The sequence below is a fragment of the Formica exsecta genome, unplaced genomic scaffold (genome assembly GCF_003651465.1).
Source record: "Formica exsecta isolate Colony F162 unplaced genomic scaffold, ASM365146v1 scaffold198, whole genome shotgun sequence".
NCBI lineage: Eukaryota > Metazoa > Arthropoda > Insecta > Hymenoptera > Formicidae > Formica > Formica exsecta.
Window position 1 is genome coordinate 35,430 of NW_021849277.1, and position 10,795 is coordinate 46,224.

At 34.6% G+C, this 10,795-nt stretch overlaps 1 protein-coding gene across 2 annotated transcripts in view; it reads right to left on the minus strand.

Annotated features, from left to right (window-relative positions):
• Positions 1-51: 51 nt before the first annotated feature.
• The window catches only part of LOC115234219 (intraflagellar transport protein 140 homolog), a 35,528-nt gene continuing 24,784 nt past the window's right edge, over positions 52-10,795 (minus strand). The window contains exons 8-12 of one of the 2 annotated variants that reach the window (XM_029805060.1): positions 9,455-9,946; positions 5,196-5,482; positions 4,622-4,898; positions 3,240-4,144; positions 52-1,617 (exon numbers count right to left, since the gene is read on the minus strand). In XM_029805060.1, the coding sequence (XP_029660920.1) occupies positions 1,305-1,617; positions 3,240-4,144; positions 4,622-4,898; positions 5,196-5,482; positions 9,455-9,946 (2,274 nt within the window). In that variant the 3' untranslated portion in view covers positions 52-1,304. Of the gene's footprint in view, positions 1,618-3,239; positions 4,145-4,621; positions 4,923-5,195; positions 5,483-9,454; positions 9,947-10,795 lie in introns of both variants that reach the window. The other variant, XM_029805059.1, reaches the window with a different exon arrangement.

Below are 10,795 nucleotides of genomic sequence, written 5' to 3' on the forward strand. Positions count from 1 at the left end.
TTTATAAAATTAAAGATTTTATTTTTATATACAATAGAAGGTAATTTTTTTATATCTTAAGTAGATAATAACGAAATATTTTTACTTATTCGGACAGAAATTGACGGACATTTATCTGTCCAATTTCCCAAAAATCAGTTCAATATCTGAATTCCCCTGTACGGAAATCGTATCAGAAATTAAACTGATGGAAATAATTACATATATTATTAGCCCCATTTTGCAGGCTTTATATATGTTCATGACAAGAATTTGAATACGAGTATACAAAGTGTATTCACTTTGTATACTCTTATTCTTGTATGCTTGTATAGTGCGCCGCATAGCGGTAAGCGAATAAAATATACTATTTCAATAAATTATATAAATAGCTAAAAGCTGCATATTCTGCTCGATTTCTGCTGCCAATTTGTCGTCAGATTGCGCGCGCGCAAATCTTGCGCGGTTTCTGCCGCCAATCTGGCATCAAACTGCATTGCGCAGATCCTGCTTGGTTTCTGCTGCCAATCTGCTATGATAATTCTGTGCAAATCCTGCTCGGTTTCTGCTACTGATCTGCTGTCAAATTATGTCAGCAAGTTCTGTAATATTTTTGCTGACATTCTGCTATCATTATCTGATATAACAGACTTTGTATACAATCTGCAGTTTTTCTGCTGACAAAAATTTGTAGCAGACGTTTGGTAAAATCTGTCCGAACAGACTTTGCTGACTGGGAAAATTTCAGAATATTGACAATGGTGCTTCCTTATAATTTCGTTTATATAAGTGGAAATATGCTGTTAGTCCATAAGAACTCATGCAAAATTAAAAGTTGAATTACTCATGAACCGGTTTGGGAATCAGTCAGATTTTACACGTTTTATACGTGTTCAGATATAATAAATAGAAACAATTTATTAAATTTTCAGGGTATTGTCAATGTTAGAATGTTAGCACCAGTACATTCTTAATGTGACTTACTAAGCTATATAGCGAGTGAGCATTCGACTCGTATTCGGCAGATCCCGATGCAATCCTCACTTGTTTAGAAGTAATTGCCAGTTGAGTATGCTCTTTCAAAGGCGTCCTCAACGTTCACACATGCAATGATTTAGACATGTCTCTGTGTCTGCTACTTCCATGAGATACACTCGTATTTATAATTTAATTATTCTTTATCTTTTATGGAAGTAGCAGACACAGAGACATGTCTAAATCATTGCATGTGTGAACGTTGAGGACGCCTTTGAAAGAGCATACTCAACTGGCAATTACCCCTATTTATTAATTTTTTAATTTAAAATCAATTTTTTAATGAAGCTTTATTCTCCTAAGAGCTCTTCAATTCCATCATCCTTATCGGAACCGTCCTGCTGTTCCACTGTCATTTTGTATCCCAATAGTTCAAGAAGATTTATGTTAAAGTAATAACTCAAATTAATTCCTGGTACCAAGCGTTTCAAGTCTTCGATGGTAGCCTTAGCTTTCTCAGTGTCCCCTATATTGGCATAATGCTGTGTAATTGTCGCGAATAAATCGCCGCGACGCACCGACTGTTCCAGACTGGGCCCTTGGGAATCTAGTAAATATCGAATCTGTTGCATTGCTGTCTCCGTCTCGCCCCTCTCAAATAATCTGCATAACAAGTAAAAAAAAATACTTGAATATACAAAAAAGATAATTTAGATATTTGTATATCTCATAATTAAAACGCTATTAATACAATGTGTAGGAATAAAATGTGGAAAGAACTTCCATTATTTAAATAAGAATAAGACTTATAGATTAATATAAACCGATAAGCACAATATTTCTGTATGACAATATAATATCCACAATGTTGCAAATGACAGAGCAGAATATTTTAATCTTACTCGATTCTTCTTCAACATCGTTCTGGAGTCGTATAAAACTGTGTTAAAAGTGGCATAAGGTGTGAGGTCTGAATAGCTCAGTGGTAAGAGTTGCCCGGAAAGCGAAAGACTCGGGTTCGATTCCCGATTCAGCCACTCGTACCTCGCATATTTTTTCAGATCCGCAAATGTTGTTTTCTAACAATTATTTGTCAGACTGAGGAAGTGTGTAAATGCCCTACACAAATACGACAGTGCCGCTGCCACGGAAGAGATGGATGCTTGGTTCGTGCTTCCTACCGCCTTAAAGCCATCTCTTCCGTGGCAGCGGCACTGTCGTATCTGTGTAGGGCATTTACATACATCCTCAGCCCGACAAATAATTGTTAAAAAACAACATTTGAATCATATAGGTATTTTTTGTTTTGTTTTCCTTTCTTTGTTGGATTTTCGTTTACTATGAGATGTAGTACCATAATCTTATTTTCTGTATATATTCCCATATATTGATCGCAATTTCTCGTAAAATTCAAATTCGACGCCTCATGTTCACATAACATTTGTGTTCGCGCGTTCTAATGGCATAACATTTCATGAAAAACGCTAATCACTTTTAATGCGAACTATATAAGCAATAACAATAATTTCTCCCTTTCTCCCTCTCTCTCCCTCTCCCCCGCCACTTTTATTATTAGAATAGACTATTTACATATAAATGGTCAACGTTTTATGCATATAATAAATTAAATTACACAATGTTATATTTTGCATTTCATTTTTATTTTCAGTTAATCCCGATTTAATTAAATCTTCGAACTTAGAAGAATTATCTTGATATAGAGTTAAAAAATCTTGGTATTTATGAAATTCGAGACTAGAACGATTAAAATTGATTATATAGTTCTTAAGACATTTTGAAAACGCCTCAACTCACCATCTATAAGAATATACAAAAAAATGGAGGTTTCCATTTTCAAAAGTCCAGCTGATCTTGAAAATACCATGCTACGGTCATCCAAAAGCCAAACCCATTGTACTATCATATGTTTTCTTTAAAACCCCAAAATTATTGTCTGAAATTTGTTTCTTGATAATGCAGTTTCAACGATAATGTAGTTTCTGAATTATTTGTTCAATTGAATCTTTCAATTGTCTGTTTTTCACTCCATTATTTACAATATTATAAATATTGTATCACCACATGAATATCTATGCTTACCAGCATATATTAAAATGTTTATTTTTATTTACATTTTTTAATGAATTTAATTTACATTTAATTTTTATTCTATCTTATTTTATTTTTTATTATTTAATTTCTCACGAATTTTTACGCTACAAAGTCACTGATCGAATTTGAACCAATTTGCACTAATACATTTAGTATTAGGATTTTGAGTTTACCTTTTAATATCCAAATAGCGTTTAATCGTTGACATTCTATTGTTGACTAATTCCATCGCTCGTTTGTGAACATCCGGATCACGCGGTGCCATTACCTTAATTAAACACCTACTAGCTTGATTCAATGCATCCAGCGCTTTCTCATAATTCTGAAATTCATCGATTTCTACCTGTGCACATGCCACATAAAAATTTGCTAATAGATCCATTGCTTTGCCTTTGGAATAGAAACTGATAATGTTTTTCAGAATCTCCGGTTGATTCTGCCAATCTAGAGATTGCAGATAATTGCCCGCCATAATGTAGATCTCGCTATTTCTCGAGACTTGCGCAAAGAAACAGATCTTTTCGGTATCGCCAGACTTGAGCAATGCTTTCATAGCGCGCAGCTTGTTCCCAGCTTGTGTGAATTTTTTGGTCGCAAGGTGATAGTTTCCTTGATCGAAACCGATCTCCGCTATTTTCTCAAGTGTAGAGATTCTCAAACGTTCATATTCCACATCGTCGTCATTTCTTTTTTCAACTGTTAGTTTTTCCGCGAGCTCTTCGGTTAACACGACGTTATGTTGTTGGATCAGCTCTAAAGCTGCCATGTAGTCTTTGCCAGTTGCGAGTAAATCTACCGCTTTGTCGATTTGGTCATTTTGCATGAAATAATCGGCGCATTTGCGAATCAATGCTGGATCGGAATCCGCATTTACATCCATGATAATTAGCTGCAACGCGCTATATTGTTGCGTTTTAAACGCAATATCTAAAGCTTTATGCAAGAGATTAGCTTTATGATACAATAGCACTGCACGATCTGGTTGATTGTTATCCTCATAAAACTTGGCAACGTCTATCTGCGAATGCCGTGTCGCTAATATGGCCAGAGGCCATAGTTCTTCCAGCATATCATGCTCCTGTGCAGATAATATATAAAACTTGAAAACACCTTTTTAAGCAAATCAAAATAAGTTGAATAAAGCATATAAAAGTGAATTTTTCTAGTTAATATTGCTTTAAATGTCGCATGATCGGAAACTACTAGCAACATATAAGCCATGCGCGGAATTGTTCCTCTTTCAGAAATTATATCATAAAAGACTAGCCAAGGACAAGAATAAGAGCAGAGGGCTAAGGTGAAATTGTTACAAAAAATTCCAACTTCTTTTACGGCCTTATATGTCGGCTGTAAAATAAAAATCAAAAAAATTCGTGGCTCTCTTTCGTTCTCTCTCTCTCCCTCCCTCCCTCTCCCTCCCCCTCTCGCTCATTCATTCAGAAGATAGAAGGATGGAAAGTTGAACATTTAAACGGTAAAAAAAACGGTAAAATACGACATTAAGCGACATTTAACGACATATAAAACTTCTATAGTGTAATATTAAATATTTCACCTTGCATAGTCGAATCGCATTCGTATAAGCTTTAGCGACTGTATAAAAATGGATCGCTTGTGTCACATTATTCTTCGATTCGTAATGCGCAGCAAGATGATACGCTGATGCGGCATGACCTGTTTTAGTTACTAGTTCGCATGCTTCGTCCTCTCTTTTGAAATAACAAAGTAGTCTTGTCATTGACAAAGTATCTTTTGCCTGCTCGTAAAGATGCAAAGCGGTCTCCATATCGCCAGTCGACTCGATGTATTGGGCATGCCAATTTTTAATTTCCCTACGCGACAGTATTAATGTAACTCTATTATAAATAATTTTTTTCTAGTTAATATTAATATTAATAATATAAAATAAAGGCTCTCTCGAAGAACAAACAAAGGAAACTGTAGGCCGTGACTCGAGATATGCGCACACTTTAATTAACACCATTCGCTGAAGATAGTCCGATACCAGGACCGAAACGTACGAAATTTACCGGAATAAATAATTTGAATATTTGCGCAAATGTAACCGCGCTCGGCTCTTAATTTGCCCAATTTCCTTTGTTAATATTAATATTAATCACATCACTTACAATTCTTCGGAATTATTGAGATATGTGAGGAGCTCTCGAGGTCTCATCAAAAGCATTCTGGGTATTTCAAATCGATGGCAATCAGCTTTCGTATACATATCGATAGCTTCCGCTATTTTACCTTGCTGCTCCAGTGTACGAGCGTAATTGTAATAGCTTGTCTTTTCGCAAATCTTATTTTCATTGCTGGCTAATTCAATTGCTTCCTTGAATTTGTTCCGCGCTTCGAATAATTGTCCTAGCAGATCCAGACGTTTTGCTTCTCGAAACAAATGTTCAGCATCAGTCTGTGGTTTAGAGACCATACATATTTTGAGTAAATTTGCAACTTTAATTAAAAACATATTTAAATGTAGGGGAGACCGGGGCTGGTTGCCTATAGGGATAGATAAATTAATCATCAATAACTTTGCACGGATGCGAGACCGATTGCGCTAAAATTCACTGTAGAAGCAAGCATTTCTCCTTCTTCAATTACGCCAGATGCAACGCTACGGTCACATGTCATTACAAAGTAATAAAAGTATATCGAAAAATTGACTATGTAAGTAAATATTTTTTTTCAGAGATTTTTTGTTTTCACGTTTTATGTAGCTACAAAAAAATAAGTGTCATAGCACTATTTTAGAGTTTGTTTATTAGACAAGCGATTGGGACCATTTCTGCTTGGATCCATAAATATTTAAAAGTTAAGTAAAGGTTTGAAATAAAAATAACCATTCGGGGCTTGTTGACTAACTATCTTTGAGATATTACGATATAATGACTTATTTGTTATAAGGGAGAATGTAATATTACTATTTAAAAGGAAGATTATTTTATTTTTTTATTATAAACGCGGATTTATCTTTCATTTGCTAAAATATTGTTTAGCTCATTCATATAATTGACATTTAATTTTAAAATTTGACTTATGTCATCAGAAATAATTAAGGCTCCTGAGTAGTCACCGTGAAATTCTGAGTTGACGGTGGCGACATGGGAATAAAGATGCTGCGGTAGGAATAAGAACCCTGTCCAACAACTTACCATATAAGTGAAATGGAATTTATTTGTAACTCTCGGCTTTCGGCTGGATTTCTTAACTCACGCCTACTGCTCACTGTTCCCCTCCTTAGCTTACCGCTCCTTAGCAACGCATCACCGCATTACCCTTTTTTGGTCTATAACTTTTTTTTGGGCCTCCCCCAACTAAAAATGGTTATTTATATTTTTTTCTAAACATAAAAATTCCGTAAAAAAATTTGCAGCCCATTTGCAGGTGAAGCCGTGATTCTGAATAATTACGAAAATTTTAGTGAGAACTTTTGCTATTAGAGTATTGCGCTATTTATTACATTGATACGCACGTTCCTGAGACTAAGTGACGCGCTCCTTAGTTACGAGCGTCCGGCGCTGCGTTGCTAAGACCCGAGCAGTAAGAGGGAAGCAGTAGGTGTGAGTCAAGAAATCCGGCCGAAAGTTGTAAGTAAATCCCAGCATTGTGTTAGAGTATTGTGCTATTATTTATGATGTGCACGCTCCTGAGACTAACAAGGGAGGGCGCGATCTTGGGATCACCGAATTGAAAGAGGCTTTTATATAGTACTCTATTAGAAGGGTACTTAAGCAAAGGGATAGGGCACAATGTTCAGCCATTTCCAAGAAAATAATTTAAACAATATGGCTTTCCTTATATCTGGCTCCGTTAGATGGATTAGTGAAAAGGCTATATAGTTCAGGCACTAAGCGCATGGCTATCACGCATCCAACCCGGGTTCAATTCTTGTCCCTGCCACTCTTTTTCTCATTCTTTTTTTATACAATCTAGCAACCAATATTTATTCATGCAAAATAAAGTTAATTTAACTAACAATTTTTTTTTTAATTTGCACTTTTGAAAGATGATTTTTTTTTAATTTACTCACGAAACTGGCCATAATTTTTGTTCAACTTACAATCTTATTATTTTATGCATTCTACCCGATATAAAATGAAGCAAATAAAACGCCACTATTTCAACATAGTTATCATTTAATACAAAATTACAAACAAATGTGCCAAAACTTTTATTCATCCTCGTTATCACTATCATCAACACTCTCTACAGATCAGTTACAACTGTTTGGATGATACCTGTCGTAAAAACACGAAGCATCGCGCGAAGATGTCAAAAATACATTCATTAGTTCACCACTAATTGAGCGTCTATTTCCCATGCTAAAGTATGCTTGGTTTGGTGCGAAATTGATAGAGGAAAGATCGATTTTTACAAATGTAAACGTCCTCTGCTTTCCTCCAACAAGCTTTTTGAAAAAGCATTGTGCGTGTCGGGATGTATCCTTTATAAAATGCGCATGGTGTGAGATAATTTGTTTCACGTGCTTCTACGGCAAGTATCATCCGAAGTTGTAGCCGATCTGCAGAAAATGTTGATGATAGTGATAACGAGGATGAATAAAAGTTTGGCACATTTTTTCGCATTTATTTGTAATTTTGTATTAAATTATAACTATGTTCAGATAGTGGCGTTTTATTTGCTTCATTTTATATCGGGTAGAATGTATAAAATAATAAGATTGTAAATTGAATAAAAATTATGCCCAGTTTCGTGAGTAAATTAAAAGAAAATTTCCTTTCAAAAATGCAAATTGAAAAAAAAAATATTCGTTGGTAGATTGTCCCTATCTAAAAAAGGCATGTTATGTCGATACTCGAAAGTCTCGAAGTGTATTGTTGCCTCTTTTCCGCGATGCTGATTGATTGTCTCGCTTGTGCGCTGCGACTTGCTTCATTCGTGTTATTTGCAGCTGTCAAATCATGAGAATTTTGACAGTTTGACAATTTGTTGAAAGAAAAAGTTAAAGTTAGGAAAGGAAAGTTAAAGAAATTGGAAAATGTCCATAAGTAAAAACGCGCGCGCAGCGCGCGTCTGTGTTGTTCTAGTATAAAAAAAAGAATGAGAAAAAGAGTGCCAGGGACAAGAATTGAACCCAGGTCTGATGCGTGATAGCCACGCGCTTAATGCCCGAGCTATGCCGCCTTCTCGCTAATCAGAATAACGGAGTCGGATATAAGAAAAGCCATATTGTTTAAATCAAATTTTCTTGGAAATGGCTGAGCGTTGCGCCCTTCCTTTGCTCAAGTATTTTTCTAATAGAGTACTTCTAATAGACTACACTATATAAAAGATATATACAAAGATATATAAAAGATATATACTATACTCCAATGAGAGAATGACGTCGGGTCGGACGAAAACTCGTCTGTTTCGTGCAGGTCTCCACCCACTACGTATACGGTATTGAGTACCTCGCTATGTTCTCCCCACTTTGCCTGTATATGCGCAGACCGAGGTCATTCTCTCTCTGGACGGAGTATATATATATGTTACACATGTTAACTACAAGTTATCCGCATATTACCCAGATGTCAGAAATTCTTATTCAGCGCCACACGATGCAAATCGATGAACTATGAGGCGTGAAAAGTGACGTCTTGACAGCCCAAATTATTCTTGCATGCCATTTCGTAATTATTCGCTTTATGCTAGTGCTGTGATGTATTTGTGAAACTTATAAAATTGTCCGAAAACTAAACTTAGCAAGGAAAGTACTATGTAGAAAGAACATTTTCCACTTCTTTCGACAGTTGTCAAACCACATGTTTTCCCGCATGACTAGGCTTACTTTGACCCTCATTTTACGGTTATTTATTAATTGTCAAAGGAAAAGCTTAGTTTTCGGACAATTTTACAACTGTACTAAAGCGATATGTGGTCTTGTTTCTTTAAAATATCTTTTTATTTAAAAATGGCACGTAAGAATTCTCAGCGTGTCAATTCTCGCTTCTGACGTCATCATTCTAATATAGCCGCAGCGACTACTCAGGAGCCTTAATACTTTATAATAAAACAACTTCTCTGATATTGTGCTATTTTATTACTGCTGAGTTAAGCTGCAAATAACATATTCTCAATTAATTCCCTATCGTCAACTTGCCCCTTTGTAAGTCAACCAACACCGATAATGGGGTTGGTTGATCAGCATGGAAAGTATAAGAAAAATATTTAAATATATTAATTATCATCAAATTAAGCTAACTTTAAGAATTTAATCCGATAGCCAAATATACATCTTACCGAAGGCAATAATATTTACGCTACGATAATATTTATGCTACAATGATATTTCTTTCATGTATTTCATTAAAAATCAAATATTGAAAAACTGGCCTACCAGCCCCGTAGGGGGTTGTCTCCCCTACACTTAATGACTTACATAAAGACCAAGTTCAACAGCTAGTATTCCTACTTGTGCTTCTAAATTCAAAGTATCATTTTGTATCGTTTCACGTAGAGCCCGTGCAGCATTAGCTTGCTTCATGTGACCCAGACAGAGAAGAGCCATGTTTAATTGCTTTGTTTTCACGCACATTTTAGCTAAGCTCTTCCAAACAGCTTCGTTTTTTATGGATTTAATGGCTTTAAAAGCCTCTTCCATATTTGCCACACTAATATGATAACTGAAATCCATCACTGCCTTTTTCGTGATAGAATCGCAATCTCCCAATTCTTCAAAGTCTCTCATTAACAGCTGCACAATCTTACTGTTTCTATCCAAACTCTTTTCAGAGTTCAGAATAACGATATATGGCGAATGCACACCTAACAATCGACAATTCTCGTCAGCTATCGGTTTCACGTCTTGCACGACAATACTATGGTCTGATGTTGCGAATAATGATACCAATACTACGGGAGCTTGTGTAATCTAAATAGAAAGAATTATGGATTATTAATATTAGTAATCATTGCAAGCTAAAGATAATAACTATAAATTAATCTTTTTTTTTGTCTCCTTATTTAGAACTTATAATTTATGATTTTTTCAGGGTGTCTACTAAAATCTTGTAAAAACATTTCCTGAAAATTCTTTGATCTTCTAAATATTTTTGTTCAAATTCCAGAGAAAGAGAATTTTTTAAAGATTTTTTGGTACAACTTAAAATAAGTTGTTTTTTTTTATTATGAACCTTTTCTAATGCTTTTTTCCTCATACAAAAGAAAAACACAAAGGCACTTAAGTTTCAAGTGCTAGATTTGTAAATATACTAGAAAAACTGAATAGTTTTCATAAGATAAACATTTTTCATTTGCATAACATTTTCATTTTATCACTAAAAATTACAATAAAGTATATGTACTGCATATTCAATATTTTTTAAAGACATTGAATATATAAACAGAGATAAATATATATTTATAATATATTTTAACACACATAATTGACAACTTGGATTATTATCAGACAAAATTTTTGAAAAAATTTCCTAAGTCCCGATAAAATTCTATGAGAATTCTCTGATTTTTCCAGATACAAAAGAAATCCCCGAGATTCCAATGTTTTCCATATTTTTTCCAGGAAATAGACTCCTTGTTATTTCTATGTAATATATTTATTCCTATATAATAATAAAAAGTTTACATTTTATTAAGGAAAAATCCATAATATATATAGAGGATGAGTTTTTTAACTTGAAACTGTAAAATATTTCGGAAAGTAAGCTTTATCGAAAAAAATGTTTCAAACAAAAGTTGTAGGGTTCGGAGGGGGCCACAT